The sequence below is a fragment of the Lingula anatina genome, chromosome 2 (genome assembly GCF_051362555.1).
Source record: "Lingula anatina isolate TDL-2025a chromosome 2, LinAna3.0, whole genome shotgun sequence".
NCBI classification, from domain to species: Eukaryota; Metazoa; Brachiopoda; class Lingulata; order Lingulida; family Lingulidae; genus Lingula; species Lingula anatina.
Window position 1 is genome coordinate 23,624,274 of NC_141768.1, and position 25,859 is coordinate 23,650,132.

The window sequence follows — 25,859 nt, forward strand, 5'->3', positions numbered from 1 at the left end:
TATTATTATTATGACAATGCTGGGTATTACAGTGGTTTTTACGTAGACATGCTTCTCTTTCAAAGGACCCTGTTTGGAGCCCTACACTTACACTTGGGAGGTGCCCCTGAGGGACCTGCTGGGACAGGCAAGACTGAGACCACCAAAGATCTGGCCAAAGCTGTGGCCAAACAGTGTGTGGTCTTCAACTGCTCTGATGGTCTGGATTATATTGCCCTTGGAAAGTTTTTCAAGGTAATGGTCATTTTACTTCTAATACTATGTTGTTTTTGCATTGACAATGTAAGCCTGGATATACCTTAGGTTTGTGCTGTTAGTTGGGTCTTGTGTCCAGGTGTTACCGCACAGAGAATGGCTAATGAGTCCTTATCTGGAGTGGCAGTTGCTAACACTGTTGTTACATGTTTAAGAAATAATCTTATTTTAAGGTCAGGGTTATTTGTAAAACTTCTTAAACCCATTTGTATTTATGTGGCTAGTTAAACTATTATATATGTATTTTTAAGTCTGTTTGTGCGATAATTATATACCTTTTTTAAAGGGTTTGGCCTCTTGTGGAGCCTGGTCCTGCTTTGATGAATTCAACCGCATTGATCTTGAGGTGTTGTCTGTGGTAGCCCAACAAATTCTTACTATCCAGAGAGGTAGGTGTCTTAAATAACGAATATGTTCTTGGAGGAAAAAAAATCTGTTAAAAGTCAGTTCACTGTATTTGATTAGTTGAAAAACATTTCAGCAACTTCTAAACACAAATTAAATTTTTGTCAATTTTCCAAATTATTTTTATTTTGTATTTGATACAAATGCCTTACATTTTACCCATCTTATTCAGCCATTAACGCGGGTGCAGACACCCTGTTGTTTGAGGGGACTGAGCTGAGGTTGGATCCCACATGTGCCGTCTTTATCACCATGAACCCAGGTTATGCAGGGCGCTCAGAGCTGCCTGACAACCTCAAGGTACTGTACACACAGTCACATTAGTCTGGTGATGAGTAGTAAACTAGGGACTTGTTTGGTTGAGATATTTGTACAAAATTTGCTGGTGTTTATTTCATGTGACATTTGATAGATTCAGACTGTGAATAATAATGATATTTAATTTAACATTACTGAAAGTTGGATGGAACATTTATAATACATATAAATGCTTTCAAGAGCTGTGTTGAAGCTGAAATTTATGATTGCAGTTGATAAAGTCGTGAAATTAGTTAAAAGCTGGTGTCCAAGGAATAGAATTATTTTTGACCTCACTCTTACAGGTATAACAAAAACTCCCAATTTGATCAAAACTATTCCATAATAAGTTGATACAGGTGATATACATCATTAGTGCTTTCTTGTTGCAGGCTCTCTTCAGAACAGTGGCTATGATGGTCCCAGATTATGCCCTGATCTCTGAGATCTCCCTCTACTCCTGTGGCTTTGTCAGTGCCAGGCCACTGTCTGTGAAGATTGTGGCCACATACCGTCTGTGCTCAGAGCAGCTGTCTTCACAGAGTCATTATGATTATGGTATGAGGGCTGTCAAGTCTGTACTCACAGCTGCTGGTAACCTCAAGGTATTGATACCTTTATTTAAGTTTGAAAAAAGAGAAAAAAGAGAATTTTTATCAATGAGATTGCATGTGCCTTGAAAATATAATAGATTAACATATATAAAATGTGTGTGTGTTTAAGATTTACATAATTGTGAACTGTGTGTTTAAGTCATGTTTATTCATTATTTATTACTTGTTTATTTTCACTGTGAATTAATTCAATTACCAGTTAAAATACCCAGAAGAGAATGAAGACATTTTGATGTTACGTTCCATCATTGATGTGAACCTGCCCAAGTTCTTGAGCCATGACTTGCCCCTGTTCCATGGCATCACCTCGGATCTGTTCCCTGGCATCAAGCTACCAGAGCCTGACTACGTGGCCCTGAATGAGGCAGTCAGGCAAAACTGCGATAAGATGAACCTCCAGTGCACTCCGTTCTTCCTGGAGAAGATGCAGCAGATTTATGAGATGATGATAGTGCGTCACGGCTACATGATAGTTGGTGAACCCTTTGGTGGCAAGACCTCTGCCTACAGAGTGCTGGCAGGAGCACTGGGAGATCTGCATGAGAAGGTAGGAATTGGAAAGATTATTATGATTATGTCTGATGGAGAAAACCTTGTTAATTCACATACATTTGAAGTCTGTTATAGTTCACCTAAAAATTTAAGTTTTGCATTTAATTACTAAGACTTTTCAGGAATATTGTAATGAACATCATATCAAGTTTTTTGTCTGTCTTGTAGGGTCTAATGGAAGAAAACAAAGTACAAATCTTTGTCTTGAACCCCAAGTCCATCACCATGGGTCAGTTGTACGGTCAGTTTGACCCTGTGTCCCATGAGTGGTCAGATGGTGTGCTGGCTGTGTCTTACAGAAACTTTGCACAGTCTACAGTAAGTTAAGCAAGTTCTGGTTTTCTAGCACATGTGATCATCCTGGTCATTCTAATATAATTGTTATGTATCGATTGGCATCAGTCCAGTCATTAGTAATTTTTTTCTTTGATTGTAAGAAAACTTAATTTGAAAGAATGTAATATTACATTATGTGCATTATCTTTATCATATCTTTACTGTAGAAACTTGAAATATAGAAAGCGCAATAATCTGTATAAAGTAGTATTGTGTAAGAAACAATAAGCAGTGTTTCTCTGGCTTCACCATGGTGTTGTATATCTATCTACAGACCCCAGACAGGAAATGGCTCATCTTTGATGGCCCAGTGGATGCCATCTGGATTGAGAACATGAACACCGTGCTGGATGACAACAAGAAGTTGTGTCTGATGAGTGGTGAGATTATACAGCTGGCCAGCACTACCAACCTTATGTTTGAGCCTATGGACTTGGAGGCTGCATCCCCTGCTACTGTGAGTAGCAAGCAACATAAAATCCATTACTACATGAATAAAGTGATATGTCAGAGCTTTTTCTCTTTGCTGGTTATATTGGTCACTTTCTTGACTGACAACTGACAGCTTGAAGTAATTGTCAACACCTGAGTTAGAGTTGTGGGTCATTCAAAGCAGTCGGATAATTTATAATGTTAACACTTGAAAAATTTTATAAACAACTGGACTTGGGGACATTTTGCAAGACTGAATAGATTTAAAAAGGCCATTGGACCAACTGTTGTGATCAATAGGTCAGACAATTTCAGCATGACAGAACATTTTTACCTCAAAGACCCATTGTTGCTATTTTTCCAGGTGTCCCGCTGTGGTATGATCTACATGGAGCCGTCCTCTCTTGGTTGGCGGCCAGTGGTCAAGTCCTGGCTGAATGTGCTACCATCAACTCTGAATGAACTACACAAGCAAGCCATTAATGAGCTGTTTGAGAGGTTTTGCGATGCCTGCCTGGCTTGTGTCAGAAAGCAGATGAAGGTATGATAAGGAAAATATATTTTATTGTTTCAATTATGAAGGAAATAATAACCGGTTGAAGTGATGAAGTTATTTTTTCTTTGAAAATTTAGCATCAACCCAACAATCATTACTTAATAAGTTAAATGCTTATTTTCCATGCATTCACAGTGGTAGGTTAATTGATTAAAGGTTTTGCATTAAGAAGATTTTTTTTGTAAAATAAAATGTTCTGTGATTTTATGTAACCAATTCCTTCAAAAAGAAAGAAAATTAAAAAGTCTGACATTGTTGATGAATTGTCTTATTGTTATTCCCAGGAACTCTCTCCAACTTCTGATACCAATCTGGTCAAGTCTCTGATGAACCTGATGGACTGCCAGATGGATGAGTTCCAGGATGAAGCCAAGTTCAGTCAGCTGGATGAGAGACAGGTCTTTGGCTGGATAGAGGTATTGATAGATTTTCATTGGCAATAAATTCTGGGGTGTCACCAATCTGCAAAGCCTGCAATTTGATATAGGAGAAGAAAGTTTTTTTTTCTTAACAATACTGGATATCATTCATTCTTTATCAAAATGTTATCAGAACAAAGCTACTCCGACAAAGCCCAAGTCTTACAGCTGTGACTTATGTTATTCTTTATGCAACTGGCCTTTGTTCTCTTCCAGGGAATGTTCATCTTTGCACTGACCTGGTCTTTAGGTGCCAGCAGTGATGACAAGAGCAGGTACTCCATGGACGCATTGGTGAAAGAACTACTGCAGGTACTTACTATTATTATTGTTGTTGTTGTTGTTGTTACTATTATTATTATTATTATTATTATTATTATTATTATTTCTCTAAAGGAATGTAATCAAACATCGTTTGAATCAAATGTGCTGCAGTAAATAAGGTTGCTAGTAACTTTTACATTGAGACTTATTTAACATGAAAACAGACCCGCAGTTATGATAGTATTTGGCATCTCATTTCAGGGTGGCATGCAAGAAGAAACGCGTGCTAAGTTGAGCCTGATAAATTTAGTGGATCCACCGATGAAGCCTTACATGGTAGACTTTCCAAAGGAAGGGACCATTTATGATTACAAATTCCTCAAAGAGGTAGGAAATAATTTTCTCTGTTTTTCAAAAATTGTTTGTCAATCCCCAATTTAAATACCACTGGTAAAATCAATCTTACAAGGTGTTACAAAATCATATTTGTATGTTCATCATATTTTTGTACAAATAAGACCTATCAGCTAATTCTGGGTTTGCATTACAGGGTAATGGCAAATGGCAGAAATGGGACCTGGATATCAAAGATGCTCCCCCTATCCCCAAGGATGCCCTGTTCAATGAGATCATTGTCCCCACTGTGGACACCGTACGCTATACCCACCTGATGATGACACTGGTCACACATCAGAAGACTTGCCTCTTTGTGGGACCCACTGGGACAGGAAAAAGTTGTTATATCATTGTGAGTTAGCATTCATTCATTTCACATGCACCCTCCATTTCTAAAGAAATTATTTATTTATTTTTCATTGTTTATTGAAATGATATTTGATCAAATATGTATTAGGTTATGCTGGTCAAGTTAAGACAGATTGTTTGTACTGAAGGATTATCAGCTTCAATACAGCATTAGGTCAAGTTATTGACCACCCTTTGGTTGCATCTACTTGGTAGTGAAATAGCTTTTATTTTAATCCTTTGTAGGACTTCCTGCTGAACAAACTAGACAAAGATGTGTACAAACCTAACATAGTGAACTTCTCAGCCCAGACCACCTGCAACCAAACCCAGAACATCATCATGTCCAAGCTGGACAAGAGGAGGAAGGGAGTGTTTGGTCCACCCCTGGGAAAGAAGGCTGTAAGTAAAACAATACATACATCACACAGTGTAGCAATGATTTAAATCCAGTCAACAATTACATTATTTCTGTGTATTAGATAAAATGCCTCATAGTATGCTTCTATATAACATTTTGATATCCTGTGGCTTACGTTTCAGATTGTATTTGTTGATGACCTGAACATGCCAATGAGAGAGACGTACCTTGCCCAGCCTCCTATAGAGTTACTGAGGCAGTGGATGGACCACTGGAACTGGTATGACCTCAAGGACACCACCATGATCAAACTGATAGATATCCAGCTGATGGCAGCCATGGGACCACCAGGTACAGTGAACAGTAGAATTAACGACTGAGTTCTGAAAACAATTTCACATTTAACTTTTCTTTTATTCATGTTTTTTAACATTAAAATGATTAGTAGTAGTGTATATTTGTTGTGCTGATATTTGATAAGAGTGCAATTTTCATTAAAAGTTGGTATGCTTCTCCTCATAGGTGGTGGTCGCAACCCGGTGACTCCCAGAATGCTGCGCCATTTCAACACTATCACCATGAATGAGTTTGACAATGAATCTATGAGTACAATATTCAGGAGAATCATGGACTGGCACATTACTTCAAAGTGAGTATTTTATTCAAATAGAAATTTAATTAAATAGGGATATTTGATGATGTAAAAAAAAAAAGGAAAACTTTCTTTTCAACTCTTATAAATAGCTCTGAATATTTCCACTTGACTTTATTTCATCCACTATTATTGTAAAGGGTATATTTTATGTAAGGGGAATTACTTCACTGTGATGACCGCTCTCATTTTCCAGGGGTTTCTCCAAGCAGTTCAATGCCTGTGTAGACATGGTGGTCAGTGGTACTATGGATGTCTATAAGAAATCTCTGGAGATGTTGCTGCCCACCCCAGCCAAGTCCCACTACCTGTTTAACCTGCGTGACTTCAGCAGAGTGGTCCAGGGCGTCCTGCTGTCCATACCTGACACCACAGAGGAACCCGCCTCCATGAAGAGGCTCTGGGTTCATGAGGTGGGTACTTATTGGATTACTGTTAAATAGATTTTCTTTTATGCTACCTTTGTGCTAGTCAAATGGAGTTCTCTACATTATATATCATTTATTTTTTTGTGAAATTATTGAAAATAGTTTTTTGTCCATACATTTGACACAAAGTTCTTCTTTCCAACCAGGTGTTCCGAGTGTTCTATGACAGGTTGGTGGATGATGCAGACAGGAGCTGGCTCTATGGGTATGTTAGAGAAGTCGTGAAGACCAGACTGAGTGAAGATTTTGATCAACTTTTCATCCATTTGGATTCTGATGGAGATAATAAGGTATGGATATAACGGAATCAGATTTTTTGAGAAAAAAAAATCAGAATTTTAGCAAATAATTTTCATTATTTAGAATGAGATTAAATTTTTTGTCTTTACTCAAAATAATTTAACAGAATTTTTCTTGTCAGATATATATATATATTGTTATTATTATTATTATTATTATTATTATTATTATTATTATTATTATTATTATTATTTTGTATTTTCCAACAATGGAAATAGTTATTCATACTTTCCTTACTTTACTTCCAGGTAACTGAGGATGACTTGCGTAGCTTGTTGTTCTGTGACTTTGCTGATCCAAAGTCAGATGCTAAGAACTACATTGAGATCCGTGACCTGAACTCTCTGACCACTGTTGTGGAGGGCTACCTGGATGAGTTCAATAATATGAGCAAGAAACCTATGAACCTTGTCATGTTTAGGTAATTGTATGCTTATTATCATTATTTTTATTGTTATTCTTATTGAACATGATATAGCTCCACATTTTCACAAATATAACATTCCTATATTCTGCAAAAAAAATACATTTTAGTCATCAGTTTTCAAATTTAAGTATGATTAATCTTTACATTATTTTTGGATATGTTTTGTTGCATGTATGTTAAGTTTTAAGTTTTGAATGTCTTAAACCAAGAACTACTGGTACCTTATAACTTTCACTGCTCATGTATGACCTCCCTGTAACTTACAGATTTGCCATTGAGCATGTGTCACGTATCTCCCGAATCATCAAGCTGCCCAGAAGTCACGCTTTGTTGGTGGGAGTTGGAGGATCTGGACGTCAGTCTCTTACCAGGCTGGCTGCACATATGTCAGACTATGATCTGCATCAGGTAATTGATGAACACATAGCCTACAGCTTGGAGACAGTGTTAGATGGGAAAGAATAGAATGTGTACAGAAGACTGCTTTGCATGTTTTGATTTCCCATTTAGTTGGTGTTTATAGACAAATAATGATGACTTGCATTTTAGAATGGCAAGGTGGCATAAAATGAAATGTGAGTTATGAAAATCAGAACAGATATGTTGACAACAAATAGCCATGAAATGTGTTGCCCTTTCCAGGTTGAGATCAGCAAAAGTTACACCAGTGTAGAATGGCGTGAAGATCTCAAACTTATCCTGCGTAAGTCTACAGAGACTGATCAGCATGCTGTGTTCCTGTTCTCAGACACACAGGTGAGCAGGGGATTTGATGCTGAAAATTGGAAAAAATGAAAATCCTTTTAAAAAGTTACAAAAAAAAAAAAAAATAATAATAATAAAATTATGAAACAATGATAATGAAAACATCTGTGAAATTTTCTTCTGTTCATTTGGTAAGGAACTTTGGTGACTTTCAAATATAATGTTTCTTTATAGATCAAACAAGAATCCTTCCTGGAGGATATCAACAACTTATTAAACTCTGGAGAAGTTCCTAACCTTTACCCTGCTGATGAGAAGGCTGAAGTCTGTGAGAAAATGAGGCAAATTGACAGGTAAAACTCCAGGAGTAGAAATAATGTTCCAGTAACCAATAGGAGCTGTACTAGTACTACAGACACTTGAGAAATAGTATATAACATAACTTTCCAGTTTGATGCTTAGATATGTTGTACACCAACACCCTAGTGCTTATATAATTTAATGTGGTTTTCTTATTGCAGACAACGGGACAAGAGCAAACAAACAGATGGCTCCCCTGTCAGTTTGTTTAACATGTTTGTTGGGAGATGTAGAGATCAGCTCCATATTGTACTGGCCATGAGCCCTATTGGTGATGCATTCAGGAACAGACTGAGGAAGTTCCCCTCTTTGGTCAACTGCTGTACTATAGATTGGTTCCAGGTGTGTAGAACAGTGTGTGGGAGGTGTGACAATGTGTTAGGTGTGGCATTGTGATAGGTGTTACAGTTTTCTAGGTGTGGTAGCATTCTAGGTTTGACCGTTATTTATTAAAGCATTTCTGAAAAACAAAAATTACACATTTTGGTACTAAATTTTATAGCTTATCACTGTGTTTGTCTTCCCCAGTCCTGGCCAGAGGATGCCCTGCAGGCTGTAGCCACACGCTTCCTTGATGACATAGAGATGGAGGACAACATCCGATTTGGCTGTATTTCTATGTGTAAGGATTTCCACACCACCACCAGAGAGCTCTCAGAGAGGTTCCTGAATGAACTGGAGAGACACAACTACGTGACGCCCACATCCTACCTGGAGCTCATCAACACTTTCAAAGAACTGCTCAACAAGAAGAGAGAGTGAGTGTTGTGTTCCATGTTTATGTGCCATTCTTTACAATGTTGTGTTCCATGCTTATGTGCCATTATTTACCAGCATAATATCATTACTGTTGTTCTGTATTATGATGATTATGATATGCCAAAGCAGCATTTGATATATTTCATTCATTCCATACAGTCAAGTGACAATGATTGTGAAAAAATATGAAATATGTTCACTGCTTTGATGTATGAATGCCATTTCTCCTCCAGCGAGGTGATGAAAGCCAAGAGGAGATACGAGGTGGGTCTGGAAAAGCTCCAGTCTGCAGCCTCGCAGGTGGCCGTAATGCAGCAGGAGCTGACTGACCTGCAGCCACAGCTGGTGGTGGCCAGTAAGGAGGTGGAACAGATCATGATCAAAGTGGAGTCCGAGTCAGTGGAGGTGGCCAAAGTTGAGAAGGTGAGAGCATGGCCTAGTGCTTCTTTTTTTACTGTTTAATGCACTGAACTTTGTGGTATTCTACAAGTTGATATTTTGACTTACATATAGTGAGAGGGATGGCTTGAAATTGTAGATTGACAGTTCTGTATTGTGTCATACATTATTATCATGTTTTGCCTCAAATGAAATTCTGCACATGACATTTTATTTATTCCAGGTTGTGAAAGCTGATGAAGCTGTTGCCAATGAGCAGGCTTCGGCTGCTAAAGCTATCTCAGATGAATGTGAAGCTGACTTGTCGGAGGCCATTCCAATCCTGAACAGTGCTCTGGCAGCTTTAGACACCCTCACACCACAGGTATACAGGACTTCAGTTGTGATTTGAGAAGTTTTTTAAGAATAAAGTTGGTAGATTTACAAAACAAGATGAGATATTACATGTGGCGCTCATCTTTTATTTGTTAAAAAAATCTGCTCAGAAAAAAGGGTAGAATTTTCAAGCAAGTAATGTTCCTGTGCTGATTACTGTACTGCATCTTTTGCCTGGATTAACAATCTATTTAATTTACTTAATTTATTTAATTTAATGCAGGACATCACCCTGGTGAAATCTATGAAGAGCCCTCCATATGGTGTCAAGCTTGTTATGGAGTCTATCTGTGTACTAAAAGGAATCAAACCAGAACGTATACCAGACCCCTCAGGGTCAGGCAAGAAGATAGAGGATTACTGGGGACCGTCTAAGAAACTGTTGGGTGACATGAAGTTCCTGGAATCCCTGCATTCTTATGACAAGGTAACTTTGCTTTGGAAATTGTTTAACTTGTGTTTTGTGAGCAAGCAAAATTACATCACAATTGACACATTACTGAGAGCAATTATTTACTTATTTGTTTGCTTATTTGTTAATATTTTGAGATATATTTAGAAATTGTATACCCGCTATTACTTTACTATTTCTCAAAAGCAAAAGGTTGATATTTTTTGCATGTTTTTCTCTGTCTTCCAGGACAACATACCCCCAGCAGTGATCAAGATTATCAGGGAGAAATATGTCACCAATCCTGACTTTGTTCCTGAGAAGATCAAGACTGCCTCCACTGCAGCTGAGGGTCTCTGCAAGTGGGTTAGAGCTATGGAATCCTATGACAAGTAAGTCTCTTTTTTTTTTTTACAGCACTCAGCTATTCAAAGCCTTGATGAGAAGTTTATTCTTTGATGCTCAATTGCATTTAAATATTGGGAAATAATTGTGTTGAAAATTTTGTGTTTCTGGAAATAGTTTTCATAAAAGTTCTAGTTTCCTCTGATTTCCTGATAAAAGAAGTGTTTGTTTTTTTATATATAATTTAATACCTTTCTCTTCAGGGTGGCTAAGGTGGTGGCACCCAAGAAAGAAGCCCTTAAGAAGGCTAATGCTGAGCTAGCAGTTGCCATGGCTGCACTGGAGAAAAAGAGGGCAGCACTGAAAGAAGTCCAGGACAAGCTGGCTAGACTGACAGAGCAGTTAGAGCACAACAAACAGAAGAAGGTGGACTTGGAGAACCAGGTGGATCTCTGTGAGAAGAAACTGGAGAGGGCTGAGCAGTTGATTGGAGGTCTAGGTGGTGAGAAGGACAGATGGAGCCAGTCTGCTGAAGAACTTGGCATTAAGTATATCAACCTGACTGGAGATGTACTGGTCTCTTCTGGCTTGGTGGCCTATCTGGGAGCTTTCACTTCATCATTCAGACAGGTAGGTTACCTGGAATGTAGGATGGCAATTTAGTTTCAAATAGAGGATGGCAATGATATGTGTGTGTGTGTGTGTGTGCGTGTGCGTGTGCGTGCGTGTGCGTGCGTGCGTGCATGCACATATGTATCTTTGTATAAACATAAATTTGTGTACATGTCCTTGTATGCTACAAGACCACCAAAATTTCATATGGATCACACTTAATGTCTTAATTAAGTGGAATAAAGGCAGCGCATTTAAACATCAAGATCCTGTTAAGTGTGCACTGAGTACACATTTGTGGTGTTTTTCCTAGGAACAAGCCAAGACGTGGCAGAATAGTGTGGTCAGTAAGAATATTCCATGTTCCCCAGTGTTCTCCCTGGTCACTACTCTGGGAGACCCAGTGGCCATCAGGTCATGGAACATCTGTGGTCTGCCCACTGACAACTTCTCTGTGGAAAATGGTATCATTATCAGGTACATTATACATGATTGAGTTTTCATGTGAATGGGAAAAAAAGTGTAGTAAATAACTCACTGTACGTTGTTGACATAAAGTCAGTTTTTAATAGCTGTTATTCTTTATGTTTTTCTGCTCTTTTTTATTATTATACCTTAAAGCTGATATTATTATACCTTAAACTTTCGGCTTTTGAGGCTATTTGGTGCTTCTCATAGGTGTGGCAGCAGTTTTATGCCTGAACAAATTATCATTGTAAAGTTGTTTTTGAGAAGTCAGTAACTGATCATTTATTTTTTCAGTAATGCTCGTCGTTGGCCCCTCATGATAGATCCCCAGGGCCAGGCCAATAAGTGGATCAAGAACATGGAGAAAGCAAACCAGTTGGCTGTTATCAAACTCAGTGATAGTGACTTTGTCAGGTCCCTGGAGAATGCTATACAGTTTGGAACTCCAGTAAGTGTATGAATTGACATCAGAATAGAAATTTAAGTAAGGCTTTTAAATAAACAGTGGTCTATGCAAAAAGACATATATGTCATGGTATGGTCTATCGGGTCAGGTAAGTTAAGTCAATTAACACTTGTTAATTAAGAAGTGAGATGTTTGCAGATATGTCATTAAGATTAACCATTTTCCAGGACACTGATATATCTTTCATGTATCCAACAGGTACTGCTGGAGAATGTACTTGAAGAAATAGATCCAATGTTGGAGCCCCTGTTATTGAAGCAGACATTCAAGCAGGGTGGTAGTCTGTGTATAAAGCTGGGAGACAGTACGATAGAGTACTCACATGACTTCAGGTTTTATATGACCACCAAGCTGAGGAATCCACATTACTTGCCTGAGACCTCTGTCAAGGTTCGTAGAAAAAAAAAGACATTTTTTGCTTAAAATTTCATAGATTATGGATATCCTGTGTTTTTTTCCTAAAATGATTTTCTTTGGTATGAAAGTTGCTGGGTTTTTTTTTGCATTTTTTGCATGGCATAAAATGGCATAGATCATCAATTCATATTAAATCGAGCTTATAACTACATTTTGTTTGAACTCTGCCCCACTTTCCTTCAGGTGACCTTGTTGAACTTTATGATCACCCCAGAGGGTCTTCAGGACCAGCTACTGGGTATTGTGGTAGCCAGAGAGAGACCAGAGCTGGAGGAGGAGAAGAATGCACTCATTCTACAGAGCGCAGAGAACAAAAGGCTGCTCAAAGAAATTGAGGACAAAATCCTGATGGTCCTGTCTACATCAGAGGGCAACATCCTTGAGGATGAGACGGCCATTAAAGTGCTGTCCTCCTCCAAGGTCCTGGCCAATGAGATCTCGGAGAAACAGGCCATTGCTGAGGAAACTGAGCAGAAGATTGACAAGACACGTATGGGCTACACTCCCATTGCTGTGCATTCCACCATCCTGTTCTTCTCCATTGCTGACCTGGCCAACATAGAGCCTATGTACCAGTACTCTCTAACCTGGTTCATCAACCTCTTCATACTGTCCATTGACAATGCAGAGAAGTCTGAGGATCTGGACACTAGGCTGCTGAACCTGAAGAACCACTTCACTTATAGCTTGTATTGCAACATCTGCAGATCTCTGTTTGAAAAGGACAAGGTAGGAAGATTATTATTCTGTTAAGTCTCTCTGACATGAAGAGCTTAGTCTTGATCCTCAGGGCATTCAGAAAGATGGAAGAACATGAAACATGAATTTAAACCACATTGTTAATAGTGTGTGCAAAGCAAAATGTTTGATTGAGAAAAATAAACTGATGGTCTGGGCCATAGGTTTGGGGGAGGTTAAAATGAACTGCCCTTTAAGCCCCCTCTGAATCAAATCTTGGTCTAGTTTCTATACTTACTAATGAAAGAAATGTAAATTTCACTGTACAGAAGTCTATACTTGTTCTCAAAAGAACCCCCCTTTGAAATTGCTAGATACATATATTTTTATTTCAATTTCTAGCTGCTGTTCTCATTCTTGCTGTGTGTGAACATGTTGAAGCATGACAAAGAGATAGACGAGGAGGAGTGGAGGTTCCTGCTGACTGGAGGCGTGGGACTGGACAACCCCCATAGTAACCCCTCCACCTGGCTGCCGATCAAGTCCTGGGATGAATTCTGTCGTCTGGATGACCTGCCTCACTTCAAAGGACTCCGACAGAAGTTCATCACATATAAAGACCAGTGGAAAACCATTTATGACAGTTTGGTGGGTATATTGATTATAGTCAGTATATCTCATTGGTATTTATATAAAGTGTGTTATTAAATGTTGTTACTGGGGTATAATAATATAGTTTTATGTATCCTATGTAACTGCTGTCTAAATAATGTGCTGGTATATTCTATGTCTTCTGAATGTTTTTGTGGCAGGTATTTGTAGAAAGCTTCAATTTTGAATATCACAGTATGATTTTAAGCTAAGATATATATTTCATACTTGCTTTTCATATTTCTAGGAACCCAATAAAGAGCCTTTGCCTGGGGATTCCAATGAAAAACTGAACACTTTCCAGAAAATGCTGGTTCTCCGCTGTCTAAGGCCGGACAAGGTAAGCTTTTTGATTCAGTTTCACTCTGAAAACAACTAAAAATGTTCAACTGATAGAGGAAAATGGCTGCCATGTGAAGTTTTGAAATTGTTTTGATGTATTCAAACTGTCTGTTTCCTTAGATTGTCCCAGCAGTCCAGAGTTTTGTGACAGAAAAGATTGGGAAGAAGTACATAGAGCCTCCACCATTTGACCTTCCCAAGGCTTATGGTGACAGTAACTGCTGTGCCCCTCTGTTGTTTGTACTGTCTCCTGGTGCAGATCCCACAGCTGCACTGCTCAAGTTTGCTGATGATCAGGTATGTAAATGTCTACAACATTTGCCTTTATACATCTCTGTTGTTTGTAGTGTCTCCTGGTTAGTTACTACATGCTGTACTGCCCAAGTTTGCTATTAACCATCAAGTTTTCAGAAACATGTTGCTTTCGTTTATTATTTGCCATATTTTTTACATTTGTTATAAAAGTGAAGATAGTTTGAAGTATTATGTGCATATTTTTTTCTTCCAGGGTTTTGGTGGTGCAAAGTTTGAGTCTCTCTCCCTAGGTCAGGGCCAGGGCCCCATTGCTATCAGGCTGATAGATAAAGGCAAAAAAGAAGGGACATGGGTCCTGCTCCAAAACTGTCACTTGTCCTCTTCATGGATGCCTACACTGGAGAAGATTTGTGAGGTAAGAATGCTAGTTATTGTCCAAATTTTTGATATAAAAAATCTGTTTATATACTTCCACATATATTGGTAATTATAGGCCTATTGTTTATAATAAGATATATGGGCTCATGTATGTTCATTCTCTTAATATCAATCCTAGGAGTTTAACCCAGATGAGACTCACCCAGACTTTAGGATGTGGCTGACTAGCTACCCATCCAATGATTTCCCAGTGTCCATCCTGCAAAATGGTGTCAAGATGACCAATGAACCACCAAAGGGGATCCGTTTCAATGTCATCAGATCCTATGGCAGCGACCCCATCTCAGATCCAGAATTCTTTGGTGGAGTCAAAAACCAGGTTGGTGTTTGACTTGATGCAGAAGACTGAATATCTAATTTTGTGAAGACACTAATCTTTAAATGCAACTATGTTTGTGTGCTGTCTTTATGTGTTATCACCCCGGAGGGCAAACTGAGGATACATTTTCTTGTTCTAAATAATGATGATTTATTTTTGTTCCATTCCCAGTCGGCTTTCAAGAAACTCCTGTACGGCCTGTGCTTCTTCCATGCCTTGGTGCAGGAGAGGAGGAAGTTTGGTCCCCTTGGTTGGAACATTCCATACGAGTTCAATGAAACTGACCTGAGAATTAGTGTTATGCAGTTGGCTATGTTCTTGAACCAGTATGATGTGAGTATTTGTACTGTAGTCATCTGTCAGTATTGCACAGTATTGGTTAGTTTGTTTTGATATGTGATATTCAGATATATGTATTTGTAGAAGTTCCAGCTATGTTATCTTGAAAGTTAATGTCACGGTTAACATGTTAACAGGATCACGGTTTATAACAATAATAAATGTAAATAAAGGTTAAATCAGTTAGTGTGTGTGCGCTTGTGTGTGTGTGTCATAAAATACATTCAAACGGGACATTAAGTTACTACTTCAGGTGAGAGAAAAGAAATGAAATAAGACTGCCGCTAAAAGAAAAAGTTCTTAACCATCAACTAATATACTTTGTTTGCTATTAAAAAGAGATATGGCAGTAAGATAAAAACTTTTTTTTAAATCTCTTGCTTCCTCTAAAAATTAAAAGGCTGTTTTGTGTGTTTGTATCTAGGACATCCAATATGATGCTATTCGTTACCTGACTGGAGAGTGTAACTATGGCGGCCGTGTGACTGATGACAAGGACAGACGTACTCTCACCTGTATCCTGAACAGGTTCTACACGCCTGAGATCATCAATGACGAAAACTTCAAGCTGGATGGACCTGATGGATCATTTTTAATTCCACCTGAGGGTGATGTATGTATAACAGAGACACACATCATACTGTTTGAGATTCATGTGTTGTATTAGAAAAAAGAAAGATTTTAAATTAATGTATTTTTAACACATTTACTTGTCTTTCATGCTTGTTCAGGATAACTTTTTTAAATTAAAATTTGTATAAATAAAGCATTTTGATAATTTGTATTATAGAAATGGTGGCTTGGGGTTGTAACTTTTCAACACTTGAACATCTATGAGTTCTCAGCAATGTGTTGTGTTACACTTGAACATGCATCCATGAGTTCTCAGCAATGTGTTTGTGTTTATTTCAGTACGAGAGTTACATTGAGTACACTAAGGGTTTCCCCTTGAACCCATCCCCGGAAGCCTTTGGAATGAATTCTAATGCTGATATCACTAAGGACCAGAAGGAAACCAACCTTCTGTTTGACAACATTCTGCTGACACAGGTAATGACTAGCTATTAAATAAAGTGTTGATAACAATAGATAACTCTACTCAAATAAATAAGTACATTAGTGGTTTTAGATTAGAGACCGTGCTCACTAAATTTATCATTACTTATTAGCAATATTATTTTAGAGGGGGTGGGGTGGCAAGCAATCCTTTTTTTATAATTCTAATATGTATTAAATTCCAAAAGTTACTGTATTAAGATAAACTTGGAGTCAATTAGGTTTGTACAAAAGTATCAGTGTGTTACAGTTCAAAAGAAAAGTAGAAATATTCTAATTTTTTTGTTTTTTAATTGCAATATGTCTTCTATGTGTTACATGTTTAATGTTTGTTTTACAATACAAGTTACAAACAGATACTAATACTGTCCAATCACAACTTGACAATATTCTGATATTGTTTTTTTTTTAACTAATAAACAACTTGTTCCTCTTCCCTGCCATTCATCTGGTGATGGCTACAGAAAAGGGTAAGCCAGGATGTGGTACTAGTGCCAGCAGCCTAAATATCCTACTGCCATCCTTACACCCATATCTTCTTCCAGCTTTCACAGATACATGTAGTCTTGTGCTAGTTATCAAATGATTCTACATAACTAGCAGGCACAGCTAGTGTAGAAAAGATGACTAGAACCATAGAGGACCATTGATAGATATCATTGATATGCCATATTATCAAGTAGTTCATAGTGTTATTGTTTTTTTTTTCAACAAATGCTATAAATTGCAAATCTTTTCATAGAAGGCTTAATAGTAAGTTTTCAATTAACACCCTTGTACTTCTCAATCAGCAATCTCTCGAAAGATGGCCATAATTGTCTAATTACATAAATTGCCCTCTCTGTCTCTTTTATTGGGTTAGACACTTAGTAAAAAAAATGATAAATCAAGCTGATTAGTAAAAAAATGAGCAAGTTGTAGAATAGTATCTGGAATCCACAATATTTTATAGTGCCATTTTAGAAATACCACCCAATAACTGGTCTACAGCTTTTTAAAGCATATTCAACAGATTCCTCAAAAGTGTGCTCTCTAATCTAATCTAGTCTAGTTAGTCTAGCTCCATTCCAGGTTGCTAGCATGCATGTCTTCCTGCCTTCTATTCCAGCTAGTGCATGTCTCCAGCATGTGCTCTGTTCCCGATTCCTGTGTCCTTGTCCAGCATGTGTTCTGTTCCAAATCCCTGCGTCCCTGTCTTGTCCTCCACATTGCTTGTGGCTTCTACATAATGAATGATTGGTTTGATTGGACCTGAAGCATGAGATGCATGAGTTTTGAAAACACACTTGCATGATTTCACTGACATTGATATGACTTCATTGAGATGGGTTTTTGAACATGAGTGTCTTTGTTAATACAGTATAAAAGTCTTTTTTTTTAGCATTTTCAGGAATTTGATTTAATTGTTGATTTGTAAATACATTTCATCTCTGAGTATAAAATATTTAAAAATTATTAACACTTTATATGAAGTCATATTTAGTACAAAAACTTACTTAAAGAGCAAATGGTGTACATATGTTGTTTTTCTTCACAGGCTAAAGCTTCCTCTGGTGGTGGAAAGTCCACAGATGATGTTGTTGACGAGGTCTGTGAGGACATCTTAAACAAACTGCCACCAAACTTCGACACGGAGGCAGCATTAAGGAAGTACCCCACCTCCTACAAGCAGAGCATGAACACCGTGTTGGTCCAAGAGATGGTCAGGTTTAACAAATTACTGATCACTATCAGATCCAGTCTGCAGAACATTAGGAAGGCTATCAAGGTAAAGAAACACAGACACTTCATTACAGCACTGGCATGCTGAAACTATTGGTCAAACTTTATCATGACTGATAAAAGTTTCACGGCCTGGTACACAATTGTGTTCAGTCATGCCAAGAAACTTGCAGCAATTTTAAGAGACGTCATGTTGAATTTAGTGCAAGTCAAGCAAAAAATCCTTTGGTCTGAGACATTTTTTTCATCACTGATTGTCCAAATGTCTGGCTGTTTTTATGTTTTCAGCATGTCTGAGAGCACAGAGCCCTAGACCAGCTTTAATTGTGGACAATATCTATACATTGCTGTGGAGGGTTTTGTCATAAAACACTGGAGAGTACTTTAGACATCACTTGAATAGCCCTTTACTATACACACCATGGGCAATAGAAGTGTCACCCCCTGAATCAGAGTAATCAAATAATAATCAAGTAATCAATAATCAAAGTAGGTAGATCTTGAGTAGTTATAATGCCTGGTCTACATTTAGTTTTTTTGTGAAATTTGATAAAATTATACCAGGAGCAAATCATTCCACAGTCATTTATCTTCCCCAAAGTATTGGTTCAGTAGGGGTGACACTTCTATTGTCCATTGTGTGTATAAGTACGCTTTATATGGAAGGAGCCCAATGAAACCTTCTATGGAAGGAGTCCAATGAAACCCTCGTTAACATTAGACTTACATGTGTTTACATGACAGTGCTAAACTTTTCATTGATTTCTTGTATCTAGGGATTGGTTGTGATGTCAGCTGATTTGGAGGAAGTCTACCTGAGTATTGTAAAAGGCAAGATCCCAGGCATGTGGATGAAGAAATCTTATCCATCTCTCAAACCACTGGGAAGCTATGTCAATGATTTCTTGGCCAGACTCAAGTTTTTGCAGGTAAGATAAACTTTACAGCAACAGTCTTGTCTTTTTACACTTACAATCGGCTTAAGTTAATCCCAGTGAACCAGAGAAGGAATTACTTTACCGTTCCACTTAAACAAAAGTCGATGAGCATTTGACAGTCATTCAATACTAATGCCCAACTTTAAATTACTGGTGAAACACATACACTGTATGATTTGATACCCTCTAATCACTCTATCACCTGTATGGTATTCCAGGACTGGTATGACCAGGGGGCCCCAAATAACTTCTGGGTGTCAGGTTTCTACTTCACACAAGCCTTCTTGACTGGAGCTCAACAGAACTATGCCAGGAAGTACACTATTCCTATAGATTTACTGGGCTTTGACTTTGAGGTCATGGAGGACAAACACCCTGATGAACCACCAGAGGACGGTGAGCTGATAATCAAGTTTTCAAATGACCATTCTTTCAAATTAAAGGAACACTCTTTGCCTTCAGTGTTTTTTTTTTTTTTTTGTTAAATGCAGATATTAATATTTTTTCAATCTGCGAGATATAAATCCAAAATTTCATATGCAGTGAACAACAGCATTTTTTTCTTTTTCTAAGCAAAACCTCATGCTTGTTTTGACCCCTAAATTTATGAATTCTGTTCTTCTTCACCCTCCAGGTGTGTATGTATATGGGCTGTTCTTGGACAGTGCTAGGTGGGACAGAAAGACAAAGAAACTGGCAGAATCCTTGCCCAAGGTCCTGCATGATGCCATGCCGATTGTAAGTATCAATTTCCAGTAGATTGTGTGATGAGAAACATATAGTGAGAGTTTATGTTGTGCCATATCTAGAAAGTGTAAGAAGTGGTGAAGAAAAGACGGAATTTCATCCTAACTGATACGTACACCCTATACATCAATAAAGTTATAAAGGGTATTAAATAAGAAAGTGAAAATAGGACGTGCATTTTGTAAAATTTGATCATTGCCCATGTCAATTTTCTTCCAGATTTGGCTGAAGCCCATGAAGAGAAGTGAGGTTCCACAGCGTCCCTGCTACGAGTCTCCTATCTACAAGACCAGTGAGAGGAGAGGCACCCTGTCTACTACTGGTCACTCCACAAACTTTGTCATCTTCATGTCCCTGCCCTCTGACAAGCCACCCCAGCACTGGGTGATGAGGGGGGTGGCCATGCTTTGTCAGCTGGACAACTAAAACATATGTTAATTCTTTGGAACTATTGCTGCACATTGACAACCAGATGATGTGTTTGCTGTGGTTATTCACAGGATTTAGCTCATACATACAGACTCAAATAAAAACAATATAAGTAATCATAGTGGATTGTTTGTATATTTGTGATTTGACTGCATTCATATCTATATTTATGTCAAGATTTATACTGTACAGTGACCTTGAGCAAATTGTGAGTATATTTTATTGTTTTGTTTCACATTTTGCTTGACACCACCAAATATTCACAAACATATCAGATGTTCTTGAAAAGTGATTTGCAATTTATAACTGATTCCACCCACAACAAAGTTGTCCATTGAATTTTTGCAGTGCCTTGATCTTAGCAAGCACACCAGTTATGATGGCCAAAAGAATGGAATACTGACTGTGATAGACTTGTACATAATTTGTATTATACAATATGAATGTTTTGAATAGTTTTAACTGTTTTTGTGGGTGAATATTCAACTAACCGCATTCCGTCCCAAGTAATAAATTGTAGCCAAAGTGTATACTGTTACTTTCTATTTTGGACATTATTTTGATTAATCTAGATAATTGTATGTTTATTGCTTAAAGATTATGTATACATAGCGTGGTCTACTCATTTTATAATAAAGATTTTTATGAAAACATTTTATAGTGATTGCCATATTTTCAGTTTCATGTGAAAGAAATAGCTTGAGATGACACTGGGAAGCAAAATGGTTTATTTTAACAAATCTGCCTTCTAAGTTCTACTTCCTTTCTCTTATGTGGTAAATGTTTTTTAGAAGTGCAACATTTTAACTTTTTCTTTTCAATCACCTTTTCACTCATTTAAAGATGTTATGCTGAAGTTAGCCAGAGGAATTTTATCTTTTCAAGCGGCCGGTCAAAAATTGGTGAGAAATTTAGCATGCAAGGTCACTGATAAAGATTGCTTCGAATCTAACCCACAAGGACGTAAAACTGATTACAATATGCCATTTTACAGTAGTTAATACCTCAATTCAGGTGGTCTAAAAATTTGAAACACGCTTCCCGATTGCAATCAGGCGTTTTCTATTGTCAGTGGACACTTAAACCCAAATTTTAAATCCTTTGTATGCCAGCTTTTTACTTTTCATGAGTATGCTTACCTGGTTAGCAAGCATACTGGGGAATCTCATCTACCAGAACCCCCTCAGCCCCTCATTAGTGAGGACTTGGCAAGTTTATCATAATAATTAGAACTGCATCGAAAGCAAATATTTTAATACTGCTTCTCAGACTTATATCAAATTTTTCTCTGGTGTAAATTTCGTAAAATCTGTTATAAACTTAATACTGACTGTTCAATACCCAATAATTAAGTGCAAAGTTTAAACAAAATTATTTTAAAATAATTTCAAAGTAAGGCAGTTTGTATGATCAGGCTAATTTTCCTAGCTGTTTATTAAACCAAATCATAGTACACAGAATAATTGAAATAACTGACAAATACCATAATATTTCTGTATCTTTTTTTATTTCTTCACTGAAATACACTCCTTTTTATCCTTTCAGAACTAAAATGTCAAACAGTCTGTAAAAATATTCACATTTATCTGTTTTTCACCAGCTGGTTCCATGATGGTTCTTAACTGTTTGTAAAAAGCCAAGACTTCTCGCTGAAATATAAAGAAAATTATCTTAAACAATAAAGAAACCACTATGACTGAACATAATACATACGGAAATTAACAATTTTATCACAAGTACCATGATATTAAAGCTCTCTACAGAAGTAACAGATATTCAAATAGAATGTAAGGGACCCACCACCAGTTTTTCACTTGTTATTATTTGTAGAAACTAGACATGTTCAAATGCCACCAATGTCATCTGTTTAGAATAACTAGGGCACAGAAGTAAAAACTAACCATCTCTCCCACAGATAGCTGCAGGCATGATTTAATAAAGTATAGTAGGAAGAAATGAATCAGTGGCCTACAACAAGAATGTCTGGGGCCGCATCAGCAGAAAACCACCAGGCATGAAAATCAAATTGTCGTTTATTTTGCTTATAAAACCATTTCTGTCCTATACCTACCTGATCAAACTCTCATGCCAGGCCTGAACCTTGGTGGAGGTGTTCTGTCTTTCCTAGCCTCCCTGGATCTGTTCCTCACTACCTTAGAGTGAATAGCACAGCTAACACAGTAGTGAAGCTTGGCGTACAGCTTAGGCAGGGGATACACTGAAATGTAGGAAATCATTGACTATAATAGAAGATTATTAGAAAATGGTGGGGTTGAAATAAACTCTTTTCTTAAATATGATTTTAAGCTGTAAGAAGAAAGTGGAAAAATTGCTTGGTGGCCTTACAGCTGGGGTTGTTAAAGGTCTGAAAACTACCAAGGGGAAAATGTTAATATTTAAATTGGTAAAATTTTATGCTTGTTTTCTATACAACGTGGTGAAATTAAGTTCCTACCCAGAATAAGTAAAAACATTATGGACATCAGTTTTATGTACTCAGTATTGCAAAATGCCCCTTTCCTTTCACCTCCATTATGTATTAACCTTGATCTGACAGACCAAGGGTCATCAATTTTATTGTCATTTTCATAAATCTACAAACTGTATGCTTGGGCGGAGGAGGGGTTAATGCCTTTTGTACTCTTTTTGATAAAATAATAAAAATGATGATCTTCACCCCTAGTGATATGCAGATGTCAAGGTAAATATGAGTAAAACGTTTTGTCTGATTAGGGTGTCCATTTGGAATGATGTTAATTAATGGGTGTCCCTAAATTGCATAATACACCGCAATATACACTTGAAAAAACGAGTCCAATTGCATGTTAAAATGGGAAATGGTCACTCCAAACAAAATAGGGTGATAGAAAAGCAAAACATATTACTAAGTAATGCTGTTTATGGGGCATTCCGTGGTATTCGTTTTGCATTACGGACGGAATTTTGACACTTTAAAAATAAATTCTACAAAAACTATAATACATACATTGTTCAAATTTGGCAGGAATATTGATTAGTGCAAGCCTAAACTTGTGACCAAAAAACTTGAAATAACAATTATTAGTTTTTGAGAAATATTGGTTATTGATCACCATTACGGACGGAAAGAAATGGACAAGCATTTTTATTAATCAACTTCAACTTCAAAACTCTGCTCTGTTTGTGGCTTTTTAAAGATAAAACTGCACTGACATGACAATTTCATTATTCTAGTTACTAGAAATGTAAAAGGTTATTGAAAAAAAAATTTTTTTGTTATGAAATTTTGAAGTTTAAAAAATCATGTCAGATTACGGACGGAAAATTACGGACGGAAAATTTGTCCACAGTGCAAAACTTACACAGAAGCCATTAAAAAAGTACAATTAATCATTTATTCATGGTTAAAGTTAACTATTTACTAAATACATACATAACAGAAAGTTATTTTTGATGTCAACTCAAATATTTTTGTGAGCTATTTCAAATTACAAAAATCAACTACAGTGTACACTTTCAGGAATAAGAGATTCCTTGCGTTCTGATATACGTAGTCATTGTTTAAAATGCTGTGTTGAATGCTCATTCAGAATAGCTATTAAAAGTCTTTTTTTTTTTCATGCTAAAGTTTAAACAATTTGTTTTTATTCTGACACATTAAGATCAACAGAGAATTTGTATCTCTGGCGTTGGTCCATCACAGGGAATGGTAAAAGTTTGATAATTTGGTCATTGGAAATCCACGCTGTCTTCTTGAGAAGGAAAGGCAAATAGTGTTTTTGACTTGTCCTTTGCTCATCTTTACTGTTAATCTCTGAACCAGGACATAGGATTTAAGTGTTATGTTGCCAAAACAAAAGCCTGGCCTCTAGTCATCTTTGATTACTCGCGGTCAGTAATTATCTTAACTGCTCATCTCCCAGATGCATGCAACATGTATATGACAGGTAAGTGATCAGAAGCACATTTTATCTTCAAATTGCAATCAAAGTACTAGTAACTGAAAATATCCAGGAGAAGCCATGATCATAAGTGATCCTTAAGGTGCAATTCAAATGCCACATGAAACCACTCAGTAGAAATGTTATAGCCAGGTAGCAATGCCTTTCCGTCCGTAATGCTAATTTTCCATCCGTAATGATTTTTTATTATGAAATTAATTTGTCATCAAACATGTTTAAAACATTTTTTTTGGATATTTGGTAAACATAGGACTAGTGTGAGGAGAATATGAAAGGAAAATTTTTTTTGCCAAGTAGTCTTTAAAAAAACTTAAAAAAAAGAGCCCAAATCATTACGGACGGAAAAAACGACTTTGGATTAATGATTAATTAACTATTTTTTAAAAATTTCACTTGATTTTTTATGTGTTTACCTCAAGGAATTGCTGTAATTTATGTCTCAATTGAAAGATATTGATTAAAATTTATTTTGAGTGTTATATGCAAAAAATAAAAAATTCCGTCCGTAATGCTAATTTTCACATTTTTCAAGTTTAACGCGCTATAAAATCATGAATTCAAAAAATACAGGTAAATCTTTTACAAATTCTTATCCCCTGAAGTCTCTTCTTTCAGAAAATGCAACTTTTGATTGATTTTTGTACATTTGAAAATTTTATGCCCAGGACACAAATACCACGGAATGGCCCTTATACAACTTAACTAGTCACCACGATTTGTTTGTCAGTCGGTCAACAGCCATGTTAGCGAGTAGTTCTTCTTGGCCAGTATTATTGCCATCGTTAATTAAGTGTCTTTGATCTTGTTTCACATCTCAATTACCTTCATATACACTGGCATCAGTAATATCACGGACAGCTGCTGCCTCCACTATGTTTCTAATCACAAACTTCTTGATGGCCTTGTCTTTGGGCACACAGCGGGCACAGTTGGTGCAGCGAACAGGGTTGGTGTGGCCCCTGCCTTTCTTGCTGCGTCCGTTATTACGCCTTTTTTTGGTCTGGAAAATAAGAACTCTTGAGGTTATTCTACAGAGAAAGCTGGATATTGAAGTTTTTTCTTCCTGGGGTATCTAAGGTTTGACTAAACTGACCCTTAATTTAGTCAATACCATATTAACCAGTATTGTTTTGCCATTCAAGTCTCAATAATAGGAGACATTTTCACAATTTGAACAGTACACATAAATAAATGTAGAAAAAATTGAATCTCATAACTAGTGAAAATCTCACCAAGCACCTATGTGACACCGTAAACCCATGCATAACGATATACTTGGCAACTAGATTGTGACTGAATTATTACTATGGCGTACAACTACTTCTAATACTAGTCTAAACACATGGTCGTAGATAATGTCTCAAATAATAACATAATGAAGTAAATTTAGTTTTCAGATATAAAAATTTAAGTCTTCCAATAACTTCATAAGTCAATGTAAATATAGCATTTAATTTTATTAAATGGTTTAATACCCTAAATTGTTCATTTTATTGGATATGCATAACTTTCCTACCCACCATGTTGAATGCAGACCGGAAGAGAAAGCCATGTGTTTCGTGCGGGAAGCCCCATACTTTTTGAAGGTTCTCTAAAGCAATCGCAGGGCACGGGTAGGCTATCTTATCTGGTTTCTCTGTAGCAATCGTTTTATTGTTCCTTTTC

The 25,859-nt window shown here is 37.0% G+C and overlaps 2 protein-coding genes across 2 annotated transcripts in view; one reads left to right on the forward strand and one right to left on the reverse strand.

Annotated features, from left to right (window-relative positions):
• Positions 1 to 20,906, forward strand: part of LOC106182025 (dynein axonemal heavy chain 7) — a 32,301-nt gene extending 11,395 nt beyond the window's left edge. Inside the window, exons 24-68 of the mRNA XM_087004033.1 lie at positions 66 to 234; positions 542 to 644; positions 833 to 960; positions 1,350 to 1,562; positions 1,771 to 2,118; positions 2,292 to 2,441; positions 2,734 to 2,916; positions 3,256 to 3,432; positions 3,732 to 3,863; positions 4,083 to 4,178; positions 4,392 to 4,517; positions 4,681 to 4,878; positions 5,121 to 5,276; positions 5,418 to 5,586; positions 5,758 to 5,884; positions 6,084 to 6,300; positions 6,462 to 6,605; positions 6,864 to 7,036; positions 7,309 to 7,450; positions 7,685 to 7,798; positions 7,982 to 8,100; positions 8,269 to 8,449; positions 8,636 to 8,865; positions 9,100 to 9,289; positions 9,489 to 9,629; positions 9,864 to 10,067; positions 10,281 to 10,423; positions 10,640 to 11,006; positions 11,302 to 11,465; positions 11,751 to 11,904; positions 12,121 to 12,312; positions 12,523 to 13,068; positions 13,420 to 13,665; positions 13,916 to 14,008; positions 14,131 to 14,307; positions 14,519 to 14,680; positions 14,822 to 15,022; positions 15,194 to 15,355; positions 15,786 to 15,974; positions 16,274 to 16,411; positions 17,955 to 18,185; positions 18,916 to 19,068; positions 19,296 to 19,473; positions 19,712 to 19,815; positions 20,044 to 20,906. Coding sequence (XP_086860159.1) covers positions 66 to 234; positions 542 to 644; positions 833 to 960; positions 1,350 to 1,562; positions 1,771 to 2,118; positions 2,292 to 2,441; positions 2,734 to 2,916; positions 3,256 to 3,432; positions 3,732 to 3,863; positions 4,083 to 4,178; positions 4,392 to 4,517; positions 4,681 to 4,878; positions 5,121 to 5,276; positions 5,418 to 5,586; positions 5,758 to 5,884; positions 6,084 to 6,300; positions 6,462 to 6,605; positions 6,864 to 7,036; positions 7,309 to 7,450; positions 7,685 to 7,798; positions 7,982 to 8,100; positions 8,269 to 8,449; positions 8,636 to 8,865; positions 9,100 to 9,289; positions 9,489 to 9,629; positions 9,864 to 10,067; positions 10,281 to 10,423; positions 10,640 to 11,006; positions 11,302 to 11,465; positions 11,751 to 11,904; positions 12,121 to 12,312; positions 12,523 to 13,068; positions 13,420 to 13,665; positions 13,916 to 14,008; positions 14,131 to 14,307; positions 14,519 to 14,680; positions 14,822 to 15,022; positions 15,194 to 15,355; positions 15,786 to 15,974; positions 16,274 to 16,411; positions 17,955 to 18,185; positions 18,916 to 19,068; positions 19,296 to 19,473; positions 19,712 to 19,815; positions 20,044 to 20,250 — 8,137 coding nt within the window. The 3' untranslated portion in view covers positions 20,251 to 20,906. The remainder of the gene's footprint in view (positions 1 to 65; positions 235 to 541; positions 645 to 832; positions 961 to 1,349; positions 1,563 to 1,770; positions 2,119 to 2,291; positions 2,442 to 2,733; positions 2,917 to 3,255; positions 3,433 to 3,731; positions 3,864 to 4,082; positions 4,179 to 4,391; positions 4,518 to 4,680; positions 4,879 to 5,120; positions 5,277 to 5,417; positions 5,587 to 5,757; positions 5,885 to 6,083; positions 6,301 to 6,461; positions 6,606 to 6,863; positions 7,037 to 7,308; positions 7,451 to 7,684; positions 7,799 to 7,981; positions 8,101 to 8,268; positions 8,450 to 8,635; positions 8,866 to 9,099; positions 9,290 to 9,488; positions 9,630 to 9,863; positions 10,068 to 10,280; positions 10,424 to 10,639; positions 11,007 to 11,301; positions 11,466 to 11,750; positions 11,905 to 12,120; positions 12,313 to 12,522; positions 13,069 to 13,419; positions 13,666 to 13,915; positions 14,009 to 14,130; positions 14,308 to 14,518; positions 14,681 to 14,821; positions 15,023 to 15,193; positions 15,356 to 15,785; positions 15,975 to 16,273; positions 16,412 to 17,954; positions 18,186 to 18,915; positions 19,069 to 19,295; positions 19,474 to 19,711; positions 19,816 to 20,043) is intronic.
• Positions 20,907 to 21,741: 835 nt separating this feature from the next.
• Positions 21,742 to 25,859, reverse strand: LOC112042006 (small ribosomal subunit protein eS26). Its single transcript, XM_024075873.2, has 4 exons — positions 25,715 to 25,859; positions 25,017 to 25,194; positions 22,325 to 22,471; positions 21,742 to 21,902 (listed from the first exon to the last, which is right to left on the reverse strand). The coding sequence occupies exons 1-3, from the start codon at positions 25,715 to 25,717 to the stop codon at positions 22,329 to 22,331; spliced, it is 324 nt and encodes a 107-aa protein (XP_023931641.1). The 5' UTR covers positions 25,718 to 25,859; the 3' UTR covers positions 21,742 to 21,902; positions 22,325 to 22,328.

What these genes read in the sequence shown, in the direction of transcription:
- LOC112042006 (XM_024075873.2), bottom strand. An exon ending in TGATGCCAGTGTATATGAAG is followed by an intron (nt 22,472 to 25,016) that starts GTAATTGAGATG and finishes CCTACATTTCAG; the next exon opens with TGTATCCCCTGCCTAAGCTG.